General features: G+C 33.5%; 1 protein-coding gene across 3 annotated transcripts in view; it reads left to right on the top strand.

The window, feature by feature from the left end:
• Positions 1-20,649, top strand: part of USP34 (ubiquitin specific peptidase 34) — a 244,806-nt gene that overhangs the window by 119,223 nt on the left and 104,934 nt on the right. For all 3 annotated transcript variants that reach the window (XM_072768505.1, XM_072768504.1, XM_072768507.1), the window contains exons 17-25: positions 1,486-1,601; positions 1,693-1,820; positions 7,003-7,092; positions 9,545-9,640; positions 14,596-14,678; positions 17,212-17,366; positions 18,292-18,405; positions 19,921-20,020; positions 20,373-20,532. In XM_072768505.1, coding sequence (XP_072624606.1) covers positions 1,486-1,601; positions 1,693-1,820; positions 7,003-7,092; positions 9,545-9,640; positions 14,596-14,678; positions 17,212-17,366; positions 18,292-18,405; positions 19,921-20,020; positions 20,373-20,532 — 1,042 coding nt within the window. The remainder of the gene's footprint in view (positions 1-1,485; positions 1,602-1,692; positions 1,821-7,002; positions 7,093-9,544; positions 9,641-14,595; positions 14,679-17,211; positions 17,367-18,291; positions 18,406-19,920; positions 20,021-20,372; positions 20,533-20,649) is intronic.

The raw sequence follows: 20,649 nt of genomic DNA, 5'->3' as shown, positions 1-20,649 counted from the left end.
CTTGAATTCAGAATATATAAGAACTTTCACAAATTAGTAATTTAGCAAATAATGTACACAAGTGATAGCACCTGAAAAGATACGAAACATCATTAATCACTCTAGGGAATTGAAATTTAAAACCTTAATGAGATTCTACTGTACACCTGTTAAAATGGCCAAAATGAAAAAGTGTGACCATGGCAACATATGTGGGGATGTGGGGGAACAAGAACTGGTACTCTAACAGACTGTTAGTGGGTAAGTAAAATGGCACAATCATTTTGAAAAAGTTTGGCAATTTCTTCAGATGTTTTTTTTTTTTTTTTTTAATTTATTTATGATAGTCACACACACAGGGAGAGGCATAGACACAGGCAGAGGGAGAAGCAGGCTCCATGCCCTGGGAGCCCGACGTGGGATTCAATCCCTGGTCTCCAGGATCGCGCCCTGGGCCAAAGGCAGGCGCCAAACCGCTGCGCCACCCAGGGATCCCTCTTCAGATGTTAAACACACATTTATCCCGTGAATCACCAATTCCAGTTTACCAAAGAGAAAGGAAAGCATGTGTCCGTGAATTGACTTGTTACATAGACATTTATGGCAGCATTATTCATATTAGCCAGAGATTAGAAACTCCCAAGTGTCCATTAACTGTTGAATATAATCAAAATGTAGTATTTCCACATAATAAAATATTACTCTGTCATTAAAACGAAGGCACTAGTGATATGGCTTTGACATGAAAGTACCTCAAATATTTTCTGAGTGAACAAATTTAGACCTAAGACCATACATATTGTATAATTCCATTTACATAAAATTTGTAGAAAAGGCTAATTATGGGAATGGAAAAACAGATTAGGGCTTGGGAATTAATTTTAGGGTGGTGGAAGTGTTTTAAACCTTATGGTAATAATGGCACAATTCTTATTTTAATGAAATCCATGTGTATGTACGATTCAGTGGGGAAGTTTCAGGGTAAAGCAAAACTGTTTAAAAAGACAAGCATTTTTGCTTGGTAGAACCAGTGAGAATTTATTTACCATGGCCCTCAGCACCTGAATTATAATAGTAGAATCTTTTTTTTTTTTTTTTTTGAATAATAGTAGAATCTTTGAATTTAATTGAATGTTATGGGTAAATCATCTCCAATTTTTTTTTTTTAATGTAGGGATATAAAACACTATACAGAAGATAATACAGAAGAATGTTCTTTGGCTGTAGAATTATTTCCAGAAAATTTTCTTTATGCTTAATTTGGGTTTCAAGCAATTATACTGTTCTCTTGACTTGCATTAGAAATAGTGAAAAGACCAACAGAGGAAAAATCTTAACTTTAGTTTTATCAAACTCTGAACAACACTGTGGTGTTCACAAAGCAACTGTTGTGTTAATCTTGTATTTTTATTTTTATACTTCGGATTTGTTAGTATTATGAATGCTGTAATTCACAATTTCTATCAGTTGCATTCCTCTAGCGCATGTTATATTTTGCCCTTTCAGGACCTGCTGTTCATAAACATCAATTCAACAGTAATGCTGTGACAGACATTAATTTGGATAATGTTTGTAAGAAAGGAAACACTTTGTTGTGGGATATAGTCCAAGATGATGATGCAGTAAGTTACCTACTAGAGCAAAAAGATGACAAAATTACAAAGATGCAATCAGAATAAACAGTAACTTTGTGTGTATACATTTTTTTTGTAGGTTAATCTTTCTGAAGGATTAATAAATGAAGCAGAGAAACTTCTCTGTTCCTTAGTATGTTGGTTTACGGATAGACAGATTCGAATGAGATTCATTGAAGGTTGCCTTGAAAATTTAGGAAACAACAGGTAAATGGGAATTAAAAAAATTTTTTTAAATATATATTAGAGTTTATTTTGTGTATTCTGTACTTGACTATATGTGGTGGACTCATAGCTTTTAATGTACCATTACCGATCTTTTTTTTTTTTTTTATGTGATTGTGCATTTCCTGTTAGGTTTGAAGATTTTTACCTCACATGGTTTTTTTGTTTTTTAATCAGTTGTCTTTCAGCACTTTTGCCACTCTTGATTAGATATCCTCCCAACAGAAACAAAGTAATAATACTTAGTCTCTCCTTGTTTTGGGGAACATAGTGGTAACTGCTATGTTTCCAAACTACACTTGAATAAACATAAGCTGAAATATATTTTGATAATGATGTTGTTCTTCCAAATGGGTTAATCTTTTGTGTCTTGACTTCTGTAGTGCATAAAGAATTAAGTTAGTGGGTTTTTTTTTCCTAGTTTGAATTCCATATATTTATATACTTCTTATTGGGTCTCAGGTGATTCCCACAAGTTTCTTGAGTTTTCAGTTCTTTTCCATTGGTATAATTTCAGGTTTTCTTTGTCTTATACTGCTTTGGTAATGCAATTCTCTGATATAGTAAATTGAGTTACTAATGGAATATATTGTATTCTGTTTTACTCATAGAATGTTCTCAGCCTACCTCTGCCTTGACCTGATATAAATATTTAATTTTATTGAATATTTAAGTGCTTTAAAAATGCCACTGTGCTCTAAGTATTATCACATATGACCATCATTTACTACGAAACTAACATTCAGTTAGTCAGTTGAATAGAAATATTCTAATAGTTTAATTAGAAAAAGTATTTGTGATATTTTCCACTTTTTAAAGGGCTATATAATTTTAACAATCACAATTTGTTTTTTTGTTTGTTTGTTTGTTTATTTATTTATTTATGATAGTCACACACGGGGGCGGGGGGAGAGAAAGAGAGAGAGAGAGGCAGAGACACAGGCAGAGGGAGAAGCAGGCTCCATGCACCAGGAGCCCGACGCGGGATTCGATTCCGGGTCTCCAGGATGGCGCCCTGGGCCAAAGGCAGGTGCCAAACCGCTGCGCCACCCAGGGATCCCAACAATCACAATTTGTATCAATTTCCCATATGTGCATCTGTACCCCTTATGGCCCAGTAGTTCCACTGCTAAGTGTGTATGTTACAGAAGTACATCCAGACAATTACCAAAAGGTACATTCAAGAATGTTCGTAGCAGCATTATTCAAAATAACTAAATAGTGTTTATATAATTATCCAAGTGCCAAAACAGATTAGAAAGAAAAATTGTGGACTGTTTATTGAATGAAATTATAGCAGTAACATTGAATGAACGGTGGCTGCATGGAACAGTATGGCTGAATCTCACAAATACAATGTTGAATGAAAGAAGCCAGATATAGGAGAATATATCACTATTATTCCGTTTATGTAAAGCATAAAAACAGGAAAATGATAGTATTTAGTAGTCAGGATAATGGTTACTGTTGGGTTTTTAGTGACTGGAAAAAAAAGGACACAATGAAGACCAGAAGTATGAAAGTATGAAGAAGTATGAAAGATGAAATATCATGCAGCCTTTAAAGAGTCCATTTTTAAAAAGATTATATGATTACATGGGCATTTACTTACAGGCTTACCTTTTAAAAAAGATTGTAGGCAGTATTTGAGACTGTAAAATGGTTATTTCTGGAAGGATTTATTTTTCTCTTATGCTTTTCTATTTTCTAGTTTTTCTATTAGCATATCTTTCTGTTGAAAGGGAAACTTAAAAGAGACAAAAGGAAAAGTCTGTGTGAAAAATGGAAAATTGTTAATCTGGATTGTTTTATTAATCTTTAATTTGTTCGCTCCCAAATGAAGATGAAGCATTTTTCATTTATTCAAGTCAATTCCTGTATCCTATACAATGTTTTGAGTATATAGTAAATGTAATTATTGTGTTAAGCTAATTTTGCCCTCAAACTGGACTTTTCCTACAGTTACTATTTAATATTAGTTTTGTAGTGAATGATGGTCATATGTGATAATACTTAGAGCACAGTGGTATTTTTCAGTATGGGAAATATGCAACATATCTAAGTGTATACTATCTGAACTTCCCAAAGTTATTATGCAAGTTTGAAAAAAAGTTTTGTACATCGTTAGTATGGATTTCCTGATAAACTAGTGGATTTTAAGGGGGGTGATTCCCCCCCCCCCCCGGCCCCCCAGCAATGTCAACCAAGATATTTTTGGTTGTCTAATAAATGGGATTGGAAGTATAATTACAGGCTAGGGATGCTGCAAAGTATCCATCAATGCAGAGACAGCCCCTCCACAACAAAGAATTACCTGGCTCACAATGTTAATAGTGACCTCAGAGTTTTAGAAATCCCATTCAAAATGCAAGGATCCTTTCTCAAATCTAGCCCCCTGAGTTTACCATCAAAAAGGAATGTTGCGCAAAGATGCTAATAGTAATAGAAAAGTTCTTCCATATGTTGAAACAAATGGGTCACGACAACCTTAACTCATTTACTATTTTCCTGTCATTGGCAAAAGAATACAGAAGTCTACTTCCTGATGTCGTTTTTTTTTGTTTTGTTTTGTTTTGTTTTTTGTTTTTTTTTTTATGTATTTAGTAGGGAGGCTTTAACTTTTTATTTTCTCTATGCTAAGTTTTAAGTTTTCTTTGCAGTTCCTGATTTGCCATGGTTTATGGATCTGTCAGCATTTTTCTTTCTTTTCTATGGTCATATTCCAATTTATTTGATGAAGTGAACTTAGCTTTTCTGGAACAGTAATATGGGTTTATTCTCAGGAAGCATAAAGATCTGAAAAAATTAAAGTCTTCAATAAATCTACCCATAATTCTACCATTTATATGGAACCATTGTAAACACTTTTTAAAAAGGCCTTACATAGTCTGTGGTATACAACTTGTGTTTTGTGTTTATTTAGCCTCAGACAGATTGTTTTATTTTTTTAAGATTTCAATTATTTATTCATGAGAGAGAGAGAGAGAGAGGCAGAGGGAGAAGCAGGCTCCATGTAGGGACCCGATGTGGGACTCGATCCCGGGACTCCAGGATTACGCACAGGCACTAAACCGCTGAGCCACCCAGGGATCCCAGACAGATTGTTTTATAAGGCACATAAGAACATTTTGTTTTGTGATATTAGATGTAATTTTCCTATTTTTTTTTCCTTTGTGATGTCCTTATTTTATGGTTGTAAAGCCTTAGGTCAAATTAATACGTATACATTGGTTTTTTTTTATGTCTTAATTTTTAGGAAGAACTCTACTAATGTTTCTGAAATTTTGATAAGAGATTTGAGTTTTTTGAGAGACAGAGAATCTTAAGCAGGTTCCATGGAGCCTGATGCAGGGCTTGATCTTAAAACCCGGAGATCATGACCTGAGCCAGAATCAAGAATTGGTTGCTTAATCAGCTAAGCCACCCAGGCACTCCTTGACAAAAGATTTTAGACAAAGAATCTACAATTGTTTCCCCCTGATTCTTGATGATCCTTTTCCCCAAGCATCAATAATGTGTAGCTTCTTGAAAAATATTTAAAATGTTATTATTAGAAATATATTTAAAAGTTTAAAGTTTTAAAAAGATTTGTTCTTTAGTGACGGGGAGAGAGAGAGTATGTGTGAGGGTAGGACCAGAGAGAATCTCAGGCAAAGTCCCTGCTGGGTGCAGAGCCTGACCAGGAGCTCCATCTCAGGTCCCTGAGATCATGACCTGAGCTGGAATCAAGAGCCAGACACTTAACCAGCTGAGCCACCCAGGTGACCCCCAATTTAAATGTTTTTAAATATATAAAGAATATTAGGCACTTACTATCTCCATGACTTAACTGCATTGCATACTCCTTAGTCTGTACCAATGTGGTTTTTAGTCATCTAGCACTCTACTAACATGCTATTTATTTTGTTATCTGGTGATATTTTTTTGTTTGTTCTCCTCCTTTGTGACTGTATTAGCATTTTACACTGTACTTCTTACTCCTTACTTGAAAGTCTTGTCTTGCCTTTAAATTCTTTATTAGATCATTATTTAAACTAATATGTATTCATTGTGCATCATATGCAGGGATTTTTAAATTAATAAGACCATCTTTGCTCTCATTAAGTACATTCTAGTGGTAGACACATTAAGGAATTATTCATTAGGTGATGAATTTTTCCTACTCATTACCTACCATTGTTTCTGTCATACTCAGAAGTGCAGCTCTCTATTTTGATTTTCCTGGTACTCTTCTAAAAAAGAGGAAGTATTTTGGAGAACTTACTTGTATACCATATATTTTTTTAAATTTTTATGCAGCAATATTAGGTTCCTTAAAAAAATTCACTACCTCATTGGAGTTTGTCCTGCTCCTTTCAAGACTTCATGCAGCCACCTCCTTGCCTGCTAAGACTTAGGGGATTTGTCTGTCTCTATCTTCCCTATACCGCCTCCCCCACCCACCTCAAGATAGGCACACTCAGATCTGTTTAAAGTTGTAGAGTGATTTTCCTTTTTTGTTCCTTCATACTTTAAGTGTATGGTGTGCTTTCATTATTAACATGGCTCATAATGAAGTGATTTTCAAATTAGATTCAGGTCATATTAAGTAAGAATTAGGGAGAAAGGAATAATTTGTATAGTTTGAAAAATGCTATTTTATTGCTGCTCAGAATGTGGTTCACAGACCAGCATTTTAAGTATCATTTGTGAGCTTTTAGGAAAACTTAGTATCTCAGACATGCCAATCAGAATTTGCATTGTAACAAAATTCTCCCAGGTGAATAAAGTGCACATTAAACTTTGAGAAGCTCTGTTCTAGATAAGCTGCTTTCCCCCCATTTTCCTTGATTAAATCCTCAGAAGCAGCCACAACTTAATTTTTATTTCATGAAAGTACTTTTAAATATTCTCCATTTGTTTTTATACTCAGGTATTTATAGTGTATTTTACTTTAAAAATCTTGGATTGAGATGTTAAAACTTGGATTTCTTGCCCCATTATATAAAATTTAAACTTTAGGGAAAATTTTTTCAGTGTTTATGTAGGAAATATGTTTATAATGTAAAGTTCCTTAAAATCCTTTTGCTTAATTTAAGATTTATAAATAGCCAAATTTCTGTAAAACACTAGAATTAGTAACTAAAATTATTTTATTCTATACATCTCTGTTTTGCTGTTTCAGATCAGTAGTAATTTCACTTCGCCTTCTTCCAAAACTGTTTGGTACTTTTCAGCAGTTTGGGAGCAGTTATGATACACATTGGATTACAATGTAAGTAAAAAAGAAACAAATATTCATTTAAGGATTTTTTTTAAATAATCATAGTTACCAAAGTTTTGAATAACTTAATAGCTTTTTTTTTTTTCACCAGGCATATTTGAATTTTGTGTGGCTCAAATGTTTTCTTAGATGTTCCAGAGTGTTCTTTGCCATTTAGCCCATGGAGATTTTACCAGCATCAGTAAAAAAAAAAAATTTGACATTTGTATTCTTTGTAATTTAAGAAGAATACTGTAGCAAGAAATTGGTCTAATTTTAGGGTGAATATTTGTAGTATATCAACCACAGTAAAGGATTCCTGAAAAAGATTCACACTAAAATAAACAGTCTAGGGTGCCTTTAATTTTTCCCATTACTAGAAATTGGTTGTAGATATTACATAATGTTAGGAATTATCTTGACACAACCCTATTACTCGTTTACATTTACAGAGAATTTAGGATTAATCTATAAGAATGTTACTTGCTTTATTCACATAGATTTTTGGAGGGATTTCAGAGACATTTAGATTTTAGGAAAAATTAGGCCTTTTGAGGGATTCATTTTTGAGGTTAAACAAGATAGCTTTTCATATTATTCCTTCTATCTAAAATTAGTTAAAAGTACTTGTTTACTTCCAAAGTGAGTATCATTTAGAAAAATTATTTGAAGACTTCACAGTAGTTCTAAATAGATGAAGTGCTCAGTTGTAGCCCTTGCTGTTTTTTTGCTCTTTTAAAGGGGGCCTATTTAACCTGAACCTCTATTTTTTAGAAGAGCATCTCAGTATCTTTTGTTATTGCAATGAGTCATGTGACATTTTTATTTCTAAATATAAGGGGAGGTCCTTGAGATACTAAACAGAGGGATAGGGAAAAGCATTTAATATTCTTTAAATATAAGAGGAATGTGAATCCAGGTCATTGACTCTGAATAGTTTTTAAATGGTTGAATGACAGAATTCTCAAGTATTAAAGGGATTTACTCATAGCTAATTTGGGCAAGTTGGTGACATATTGTAGCCATTTGAGAAGGTTTATATTAAGGAATAACAAAGTAACATTTTATAGAAGTGACCTACTCTGTATGGTCAGTTACTTATCAAGTACCTGAACCTAAGTATATTGAATCGAGACCCTTTTAGCTTGATCTTTAAATTAAATGTAAATATAAATAAGCTCAGTTAATGGCAGTTCACAGGATTTCCTATCTGAGACTAGTTTCCTTCCTAAATCTCAAGTGGATCATGTAAAAGAACACTGAGCTCCTATGGCTAGTTGGCAACAATAATAACAAAAACTTCCACTGTGAATCTATTCTATGCAGCGGCACTCAACACTTCATACATATTGTCTCTTAAACTCTTTAAGACCCATAGTTTAAAACTGGAAATTGTTACTCCTTATCCTCTTAGTAAATCTTCAGGTAACCAGCAAACAGACTTCAAAAGAGGAGGTTACTTGCCCAGAGCCATGTTGCAAGTGTATTGGAACTGGTTTCAAACATGTCTTAATAGATTTTTTCTGTGTTAACGTCATCTTCTTTAAGGGATTGTCAAGGTGAGAGTAATTTATTTTGAAAAAAAGCATTATAGCAAAAACATGATGTAAATTATATCAGAAGTTTTGGAATTTTAATACTTCTTTACAAAGTAGATGTATTGGTAGTAAGAATTCTGTGGAGTAGATGATGTTGGTATGGGTGTTATGGATCCTGGGATCTCTGATTGAATTTATTACTTTATTTTTTTATTTTAGTGTTTGTAGGTTGTTTTGGAGCTGATACCTGATTTTTTTTTTTTAAACAAATATTCTACAATAAAAAAAAAAGATTTAGCAGATTTGTATTGTATGTGTATTACATGCCAGGCATTTGATAAATTTTACTAAATAATGACTAAAGCACATAGTCCATCCTTCTACGGACTGTATCATACCATTTTTTAAAAATTTTATTTATTCATGAGAGAGACACACACAGAGAGAGAGAGAGAGGCACAGACACAGGCAGAGGGAGAAGCAGGCTCCATTCCATGCAGGGAGCCTGACGTGGGACTCGATCCCGGGTCTCTAGGACCACACCTGGGACTGAACGTGGCACTAAGCCGCTGAGCTACCCGGGCTGCCCTATCATACCATTTTTAATATTAACTCATGATAGTCATTTATGATGAGTACTGGCCAGACACTTTATCCTTTTCACAGAGATGGAGTGTTTTGGGATTTAAAACTATAGTGATACTTTAAACTCATAAAAATTAGGACAAAATGTTTTGTATCTTCCACAATTCAAATATAAATCGAACTTTAAAATTTTGATAATTGGAAGATTTTGCCTTTTTTTTTTTTTTTTTAAGATTTTGCTTTTGAAAAATTTTTAGATCTGCATTTTTTTTCTTGTCCTTGAATAGATTTATTCTCTTACCCTGTGCCTTTAAAAGTGTTTTCTCTTTCATTTGGGCCAGGTGGGCAGAAAAAGAACTGAACATGATGAAGCTTTTCTTTGATAATTTGGTATACTATATTCAAGCTGTAAGAGAAGGAAGACAGAAACATGCACTGTAAGTACCTTAACTAGGTTACTTATTTCTAAGTTTTGATTGTCTATCCTTTAAAAGATAATGTTCTAGTACTTCTACTCCTTTTCTTTCATATAGTAAATGAATGTGATAAAAACTTTAGTTGCAAAAATTTTAAGAGATAGAAAAGCTCTTGTAAGTTGGAGAATTTTACAAGGTTATTTTTATAGTTTTTAACATAGGGAAATGTAGGTCATATAACTCTTGGGGGTTGGTTAACTTTCACCATTGAGTTCTGTTCAAAGTCACTTTTTTGGGGGGATCAAAAGTTTTTTGCCTTTTTTTCCCCCAGAAATCATCAATATCTTGCTTTATTCTCTTAGGGCATTGATTCGGAAATTTTGAAATACTTAATCATTAAGTGACTTTGGATAAGAATTGACAGAAATTGGTCAGTGGTATAGGTATGTTTAAAGTTTCTTGCAGGAAAATTGCTGCCTGGAAGGAAACATCTAAAATTCAGAAGGTTTCTGCTTGTTAGTCAATTGGTGGGGGTTGATGGCCAGGTTGAGAAAACTAGCTTTAATGTATATCTGCTAGCCTTAGTATTTATTGAGAAAATAATTCTATAGAAACTACTACATAGATGAAAACTGAGCACACTATGCAAGTGTTCAGAAAAGTAATAGACCGTTAGGGCATACTTAAATCCAAAAATGAATTATTTTTTCCATAAATTAGTTGTATCTCCAGATTTTACTATGTCCTTCAGAGTCCCACCATCCTCTCAGTCACCTTACACTTGGAGACTTTGGGGCCTTTGTTTTGTTCTGTCATTTCCAAACATAAATGATGATAAAAATACCACTGTTCATTGATGCTTACTCTATGCCAAATACCATTTAACTATTCAGTATTAATTTCAAGATATACAACAACTAATTTTTGAATTAGGCAGTCTCATTTAAAAAATGAGAACGTTTAAGCTATGAGATGGTAAATAACTTGCCCAAGGTCACACATTTTATAAATAGTGGAGTAGTTTGTTTTCTCTAATATTCTTGAGTTCTACATTATGCTGTCATCAATCTCTAGTTATCTTAATGCTAAAATATATTTCATGTATTTTCACAAGTTGACATTCCCATGGATGCTGTTCCAGTCCTGTTATCCAACTTCTGGATCAGTTGTTTTGCCTCATTCTCTGCCTTACTCCTTAATTTCTTATCTTCATTATATTAGGAGTTGTAATATAGTATTGAAGGAAAGAACCTGGGCTTGTGAACCATACAGACTAAGGGTTTAGAAGATGAATGTATTATTTAGAAGGGTTTAGAAGATGAATGTATTGTTTCAATCTTATTTTGATTAATTTTTATAAGAATTAAATAATTTAGTAAGTTGCACCTGGCACATAGATAATCTATAAACTATAGTTACCTGGCTAATAACAAACTATGATACAAAACAAACAACAGAGTTGCTCTTTATCCCCATTTAGATTCTTCTCTGTGTAAAAAGTAAATTCCAGATCCTTCAGCCTAGTATTTTGGGCCCTCTAAAATCTAAACTCAAGCAGCCTTGCCTTTTTGATTACTGATTACTCAGTGATTTTTAAACTTTTAAAGTTTATTTATTCAGGAGAGACACACAGAGAGGCAGAGACATAGGCAGAGGGAGAAGCAAGCTCCCTTTGGAGACCCTGATGTGGCACTCAATCCCAGGACCCTGGGATCATGACCTGAGCTAGAGGCACATGCTCAACCACTGAGTCACCCAGGCGCCCTTACTCAGTGATTTTTTTAAAGACCTCCTATCTTACAAGCCTATCAAATTATTTCTGAGTTATTTCCTTAAATTTATTCTGTAGCTTTGTTTACAAAGTTATCTCTACATAAGATAAATTTCTTTAAATGCTATTAAAATTCTAAATGTTCTTTGTAGTCTGTATCTTCCTTTTAATTCTTGAAGCAGAGGTTAAAGATAATTATGGTTTCCTGTGTCTGAGCATCTCCATAAATCTGTAAAAACCACAAGATTGATAAGCAGAACCACACAACCCACATCTTGAGCATTTTTAGGAGACAGAATTCAAGTTACCTGTGCATAGATAAGTAAACACTAAGGTTACAAAAGAGCTTTCACCACCACTACAAGCCTGTGGGCTTGATGAACCAGGATGGGAGGCTTAATTTAGAAAGGGTTGTGGAAGATAAGACCAAGGTGAATCATCCTCAAAAAGAAAAAGTCCGATGTTAAGTGCCAAAAAAATAAACACAGGTCTGAGTTTTGATTATTCACAGCATTGGCTACAGGGAAGTTGCTGACTTTGTTAGTGGAATTAGAGGTGGAGCCTCATACAAGCATTGTTACTGTGGTGAAAAAGATAGTGGAGTAATGCTCTTTGGAGAATGAGTTTTAAACTTTCTTAGGATATATATTATCCTTCCAATCCTCTGGTCTTGCCTTGTGGCCTGGCATCTAAAGGAGAATAAAACCTTAAAACAGAGAGATGTTGTCTAGCCTCTTGGTATAACTGCCTTGTTCCTTCAGGTTGTAAAACAGAGCTGTAAATTTGCTACCCTTTGTTAAAGCATGCTGACCTTTTGAGTGTGTAGCCCATTGTTTTCCGTTTGTTCATGGGGATTTTAGTAGGCAAGTTCTAAGATTTTTACCTAGGACAAAAAGATTCTGGTGGTATGAGAGATAACACTTCGTTTCCCAAATAGATACATTATATTTTTCTTGAACCAGTGGCCTCTAGAGAAAATCCTGTCTGTGTCAACAAAGAGGCTACAAACAGAATTTTTTTTTAAGGCTTAAGTTCTCTACTAAAATTTCATGCCTGTAGGGAGATTATTTTTGTCTTATATTTCCTATAATGTCAGAAGCCATAGTCGAGTCCATGAGAACTTGTCAACAATTGATGTTAACTTTTGTTTTGCATCTCAAGAAATTTCCTGGCTAGTGATTTTAGCAGCCAGTGATACCCTGACAGAGCAGAATCCTTTGAAGTGTGGAACCAGTGGCTCTAACTGTGGAAGCTGAAAAGAGGACAAAGGGACTGGGTACATGCCTTCTAGGGTTGGTCTGTTACTGAGTTGCAAATACAGGAAAGAAATGTGCAGGAAATTAAAGCATTTTGTACAGGACAAGATTTCATTCTTCCTTTATGTGTGTGACTAGTGTCCCTCAGGCTCAGAGAAGTATAGTAACTTACTTAAAATCACAGAACTGATGGATGCTAGCTAGAACTCGAATTTTAACCTGTACTCCAGGCTTCTGCTACAAAACCCATCATCCTTTTTAGTAGAGAGATGAGAAGCTGTTAGGAGCTGTCTTAAATTTTATCTGGATGGCATTCTAGTCTGTGATTGGCTTACTCTCATCCCTCCTTCGCAACTGCCATCTTGCCACACTTTCATCTTCACCAAGGACACTGCAAACAATAAAGAAGTGAAAGTTCATCTTTTCTTTGCCAACGTTAATATGAGACAGCAAAAGTAATATTCAGCAAACTTAATCTTTAGAAAACCTTAACTTTAAACTTCAACAGTTGAAACCAGTTAATTTTGGGAAGCTTTTAAAATTTTGCACTTAGTTGAAGATTATATAGGAAGTTGAATTGAGGTGCTTTGACTCTCTGCAACCTAGTATCAGGGCTCAGACTGGCTGCTGCCTTTTGTTGGCAAAGTAATTTGGGCAATTCATCCACAACAAGCCTTTTATTTATAATATAGAGGTAAGAACTCATGATTGATTTAGTTTCATTGACTGGGTGCTCAGGTGCTTGTGGGAATTAGAATGTTTTGTAGTATCACAGACCCAGTTCATTATGTAGTTTACAGGATTGCTAAAGGAGTCCTAAAATGTAAACCTGATCATGAGTCCCCTCTACCTCTAACACCCTTTAGTGATCTCCTTTTCCATCTAGAATAATACCAGATTCTTCTGTTTGACACTTTAGGCTGGCCACAGTCTGGCCCCTATCTGCCTCTTCAGATATATCTCCTACCCTTTCCCTGACAGACCAACACTTGATTCTTAAAATGCTGTTCCTTTGCACATGTTACAAATTGAATTCCCTGAGAACTTTGTGAAGTCACCTACTTAACAAGCCTCCAACTCTTACTATTGATTTTGTGCACATGAATTATAATTATTTAGATTTGAAGTAACATTCAAAAATGCCAGTTTTGTATTAGCTGTATTCTTTATGAACTAGATTTATGGAAATGATACCTCATTAGCATTTCTTGTTTAAGGAATATAGTATTGTCACTGATGGGACAGTGATAAGGAAACATGCAGTTTTTGGATAGAGATGCAGTTTATTCTAACCTATGTGCATATTTCATAATTTCAAAATGACGTATTTCTTTTGTTCCACTGTTGAGTTCTTACGTACTTTCTCATCTAATTTAAAAGTATGTTTTCTAATTGTTTGCAGATTTTTATAATTTATTAAGTAACATAAATCTCAAACATACCATTTGGCTTTTATGACCTTTTTTCTGTATAACCAAAGTTATATACAGTTGACCCTTGAACAACATAGGTTTTAATTGCATAGGTCCACTTAACATGTGGATTTTTTTTTTTAATTAATGCAGTACAGTACTATAAGTGTATTTTCTCTTAAAGTTTTCATAGTAACCTTCTTTTTCTAGCATACTTTATTGTAAGACTTTAATACATATACAAAATATTTGAGTTGTGTATGTTCTCAGTAAGGCTTCTGGTCAACAGTAAGCCATTAGTACTTGAGTTTTGGGGGAGTCAAGAAGTTCTACACAAATCTTCACCTGCAAAGGGTTTGGCACCCCTAACTCCATGGTGTTCGAGGGTCAATTGTAATTAAAATATTTAATAATTAATGATATTACGATGGAATTTTACTTCTTTGGTATAATTTAAGATTAGGGCCTTTAAATCTTTAAAAATAATTAAGAAGTAGGATCTTTCAGTTAATTATTTTAATGACTTTTTAAATATAGGTACAGCCATAGTGCCGAAGTTCAAGTTCGACTTCAGTTCTTGACTTGTGTGTTTTCAACTCTGGGATCACCTGATCATTTCAGTAAGCTTTTTAATCAGTCTTTTAATCAGTATTTTAATCAGTTTTTAGGTCTGTATTGGCTCTTGGAAGAGTCCAGTTAAATGTGCTCATGCCTTTAGATTTCTATAGTGATTAATTAATATTTAATTCATATTTTCAATACCAAATGTCCTCAGTATGTATGGCAATATGAGCGTGACCCTGACACATTTCTGCTTCAGTCTCTGAAAATGCCAGTTTCTCGGTGGATAAACAGCTCACTTCAAGAACAAAATATTTGGAGTAGGGAAAGATACCATGTTTAGGGGTGGCTATATTTTTTATTTCTTTTAGTTATATAATCCTTTTTTCACTCTAGTTGTAAATAGCCACTGTCTACATATTATTATCAGGTCAAGTCTTACCCCAAATTGCTTGGCTTCACAGGCGATAGAGACTTTTAGAGGCCCTAGTTTTAATTAATTTAAAACTTGATTTCATTAATAATTAACCTTAAAGAAATTGGTCTGGTGTATTTAGGGTATGGACCATATCTAAATCCACACACTAAGATGTTCTCAAAGGAGAGGAGGAAGCCTGACATCCTTTTGGCCAGAGCTCCTTTTCTCTTATGGGACACATTTGTGTTATTTTTCACTCTTTATATACTCTTTTCTGTGTGAGCATGTCAACAAATTTTGTTCTAGGGCATTCTCTTTCTTTAACTATGGCTAATAGAGTCAAACTGATAAGTGTCTTGCTAACGTAAGAGATGTCATGTCATCATGGCTCTTAAGTCCACGTCTGTGGTTGAGATACACCATTTGTTCATTTTACTTTTAACTCTGTAATTTCTTCAAGTTAAGCTCTTTGTAATAAATGCCACTAACATGATACCAAAAGATTTTAAAATGAGACACTGGTTTTTGATAGGAACTTCTATTTCATATTATTAGGTCTTCTATCATACCCATGATGACTGATAACATATAAGAAATGAACAATAAAAAAAATCTTATACATGGACAAGTCAAACCAAGATAGATATTATCAGCATAAATAATTTCACATGACTGTGAAGTTTCATATTTGTTTAATTAAGATTCTCACTGGAAACCATTAACTATTCTCAGTATTTGAGTAATGAATTAGTTATTTTACTGTTCCCATTCCAGGGAGCACAGTGTAGATTCTTAGTGTATAGGCTTATAATAGCTATTTTCAAATGGAATCAAGCTGAAAACTTTTTCTGCCACATCATAATCGTTTTTCTCTTACTCGCATGGTTCCTGTCAGGTATAATAGTTACTCCAAAGTTATATTTGATGAGTGAATACTTATTTAATATACCAATAATGTATTCTTTAAAAAGCTTAATAATGAAAGCTTATACATTGCCTTTTGAATGTGGATTGGTGATTCATTTATGATAACTTATTTTATGATATAGCTTACTATAGTTAACCTGGATACTGTTTTTTTGTTGCTGTGTTTGTTTTTTCAACTTTTTGCTTTCTTCTCTCTTAATTATTGAATGTAATTGTACTCTAAAGATTGTTTCTGGTTCATTCATTCATCCAGTCTTTTTTCTTTCTTTCTTTTCTTTTTTTTTTAAATGTTGGCTTCCAGGGTATAAGTTCTTCAACTTGTATGGTTATGTGAGAAACTGATAGGATACCTATTTTTGATCAAAGTCTGTAGACTGATGTTGCTACTAAGTAAATATTTTCTGAGGTGTTTTTTTTTTTTTTTCTATTCTGGATCTCATCTGTTTTTCCCATGAAATAGGTTTCTTATGATTGTATCATATTTCCTATCCCTTCTGGTTCTGGGGAACAACCTAGGCTTTAGAACCCCTTTATGATGAACTTTAAAAATCCCTGTGATGCTTTTACTCTGCCTTTCCGGATTTTCTCCTTTTATCCATATTCAAATTTGTGATTTCCTATAATGCCTTCTCTTTGGTTCTGAGCAGTTCTTTTGCCTTCTTTCTGCCAGACTTTGGGATCATTTATTAATGGGTCAAAGTACCATACAGATTTCATCTCATTATATCAACTTCTTGAATATAATTGAATATCCTGACGTGTTGCTGTTTTCTCTTTTCACTTTATTATACAGATCCTTCCCCCACCACCATAGTTCCAAAAATAATGCTTATTGGCATTTTTTGTTCTTCTATGTGCATAGAATGATCTTTGAACATGATGTGCATGTACTCTCTTAACCCTTAAACCTTAGAACTGACTCCTCAACTTTTGGGATTACCTCCCTCTATTAATCCTGTTTATTGTAATACAATGATATGTTTTTATTTTAATGAGATTGACTTTCCAGATGAAACGGCTCTTGTAGGATACTTTATAAGTTGTGTGTTTTTAGATGATTTATATATGGATTATATATAAGTATGTTTTGAAAGCATAAATGATGTGAAAACTCTTATAAAACAGTTTTTATAAAATGTTATAAAATATCTTCTTTATATTTCTGCATATATTGGTGCTTCTAGTACATTGAATTAGGACCAAGATATTGTATGAATCATGATTCAAAATTTGTAATTTTTATCTAGGATTAAGTTTAGAGCAAGTCGACATTTTATGGCATTGTTTAGTAGAAGATGCTGAGTGTTATGATGATGCACTCCATTGGTTTTTAAATCAAGTTCGAAGTAAAGATCAGCATGCTATGGGAATGGAAACCTACAAACATCTTTTCCTGGAGAAGGTAATTTTATTTCTAGACTATTTTACTGCTAATGTTGTTTTTCCATATTTCTTCATTATCTCTTGAAATATAAACTCTGTAATGTTAGTTTTTTCCTCTTTTGTCATAGGTTTTTAAAATAGACAAGTGTACTGTTGTTCATCAGTCCTTATGTAATTTTGCCACTTAGATTTTAATTTTATCTTCTACAGTGTTTTTAATCTATGAATATAAATGAGAGCTGCCTTTTATGACTCTTAGTTGGCTGTGGTTTTAGCCAGTCCTGTGGTAGAGATAAGCCAATCTCCAGATTTTTTGTGGATTCCAAAAAATCCTTTTTAGGAGGTGCTGTCATGTGTTGTTATTAAAGATATTTTTCAGTCCAGTTTTTGTTCTTTATCAGATGCTACAGTTGGTTCAGGTAATAATTTTCCATTTGAATTTTGAAACCTGAGAATAATAAAGCAATAGACTGTTTATTTTATGCTTATTTTTGAGTCTTGGCAAACTCATTTTCTCTCTGGTAGAATTGACTATATATAAATAAGTTTTGGTACATATAAACTAAACCACTTAATCTACAAAGCTACAAATCCTTGAGGATCTTAATTTTAAGCCCTAACTTATATACAAACTGTACATTTAGTTACACTTCTTATAAATGTGAATGGGATTGGTATATAATAAGTGATAAAACTTCTTATTCATGTCCTCCAATTTGGATCTACATATATATTGAAAATTAAAATACATATTAAGATTTCAATTATGACCTGAATAAGATTTTCATGAAATTATTATCTTTTAATTTTTAAAATCATCACTAAAAGTTTGAGCTGATACATTTTCCTCTGCAATGACTTCAATAAAATTGTTAAATTTGTTAATCTAAATTTGATAAAATGTATTGTCACACTAAACTAGTTAAAAAAAATTTTTTTTTAAGATGCCCCAGCTAAAACCTGAAACAATTAGTATGACTGGCTTAAACCTGTTTCAGCATCTCTGTAACTTGGCTCGATTGGCGACAAGTGCCTATGATGGCGGTTCAAACTCTGAGGTATGGACTTAGACTTGTCATTTTATTAGTTCAGGTTTTATGGAATTTTTCTTTTATTTTTCAGATTAGATTACTGAATTAATTTCTGCCGTCTACCAGGCATTGAATTTACTATGAAGACTGTTATTCTTAAGTTTTAAAAAGCACATTTGGTGATTCTTGTTGTCATTGTTGCTAAATGTAACCTTGGTTGTGATTAATAAAAACTTACTATACGTTCCTTAATGCAGAAGAGGCCATCTGAGTCTTCTTTCAGTCCCCTGAAAGCTCCTAGCTAATATAATCAAGTAGTTCTGTCCACTAGGAGTGGATTTATCTAAAGTCTGATTGTTAAGCCATTTGTGTGGCCAACCTTTTACTTGCTCTTGGACAGCTCCAGAGTTCCTAGAATACAGTCTACCTTAAATCATCTTGACATATCATGTCTTTTCATTAACTGAAGACTCACAAATTGCTAGTCTTATTTCTGGCTTACTGTTAGATTTGCCTCAGTAGGTGGCTGCTAGGTTTTCTTGAAGGCATTATTTCTTAGACTCTCTCCCAACACAGATGATTATTTGATAGTCTTCCTCATTGGACACTCCAGTTTATTAATGCTAGCTTTGAATTAGGTAGTATCTACTCATGTTTTTCATTAATTTTTCTTTAGAAGTTAATGAGAATAGGTAAAGAGAAAGATGGGTAAAACTGATATTAACCTATGTGGTAAAGAATAATTTTAATTGGGTCTAGAGTAATTTGATAATCTCTTCCTACATTTTTTCCTTGTTTGAATAGTATTTTGTTTTTTTTAATATTTTGGTCTTAATTCTTTGACAAATTTCAATTTGGTCATTTCAGATAACTGGTCAGATCTGTTTTAACCTAAGAAGTAGTCCTACTCTAATTTCGAAGTAACACTACTTTTTAGTGTTATGAACTACTTAAAAAGTAGTGGATGATATGAACGCTATTAGAAGGATACCTTGCTTTAGCCTGCTCAACTTTGGAGAACTTTGACTCCATTTTTTCTGTAGTTTTCAGTGAAAACATTCTTTTGGTCATCACACAGTTAAAATTAAAAATTTAACAACTTGGTTTATTAGCATATTTTAAAATTTTTCTCTGAATATCTAAAAGTAAGTTGGATGAAAGCACTGAAGCTTTTTTCTGCTAGTAATTGTGTTTTGTTTTTTATTCACTTGTAGCATGTTTTGAGGATTTGAATTTTTCCCACTATATAGTCACAACTTTGGAGTTAAACACCACATACACAAAGACAAACAGCTGCTTTATACTTTCTTCTTTTTTTTTTTTTTCTGTAGAACCAGTACAGGTATATTTCAGTTCTTGAGGAAATTTTCAAAGCTTTTATCATTTTATTTAATTTTAACAGGAATTACCCTTAAATACTTTATAGAATATTAAAATTCATTGATATTGTATGACTTTGAAACTTGAAACTACTTCAGCCTTCTAATGATTTACATTTTTTGGCAATAAAATTTACAGATGTCATTGTATTTTTTTTCTTAGCTTTGTGGTATGGACCAATTTTGGGGCATTGCTCTAAGAGCACAGTCTGGTGATGTCAGTCGAGCAGCTATCCAGTATATTAACTCCTATTATATTAACGGTAAGTGAGTTGGAATATTGTCTGATAATTTTTTATGTGGGGATGTTTTATTTTTATTTTTTATTTTTTTAAAAATATTTTATTTATTCATAGAGACAGAGAGAGAGAGGGAGGGAGGGAGGCAGAGGCACAGGCAGAGGGAGAAGCAGGCATCATACAGAGAGCCTGATGTGGGACTCGATCCAGGGTCTTCAGGATCATGCCCCGGGCTGCAGGCGGCGCTAAACCGCAGTGCCACCGGGGCTGCCCTATGTGGGGATGTTTAATTTAGCTGCAATTCCTTTTATTTTTTTTTATTTTTTATTTTTTTAACACAGAAGATTGAGACACTGTCTAAACATCTGATTTTCAGGTAAAACGGGTTTGGAGAAGGAGCAAGAATTTATTAGTAAGTGTATGGAGAGTCTCATGATAGCTTCTAGCAGTCTTGAACAGGAATCACACTCAAGTCTCACTGTTATAGAAAGAGGACTCCTTATGCTGAAGACGCATCTGGAAGCATTTAGGAGAAGGTAATGGTTTTATACCACATTATTACAGTGAATTTGTTTTTGTTTTGTTTTGTTTTACTGCTAACATGTACAAAAATATTCTTAAAGTAAAGGTTTTGTTGGGGCAGGTAGAAAGCT

The sequence above is a fragment of the Canis lupus genome, chromosome 11, assembly GCF_048164855.1.
Source record: "Canis lupus baileyi chromosome 11, mCanLup2.hap1, whole genome shotgun sequence".
Taxonomy (NCBI): Eukaryota; Metazoa; Chordata; class Mammalia; order Carnivora; family Canidae; genus Canis; species Canis lupus.
The sequence above is the reverse complement of the archived record's forward strand: the minus strand, read 5'-3'. Positions and strand labels throughout refer to the sequence as shown.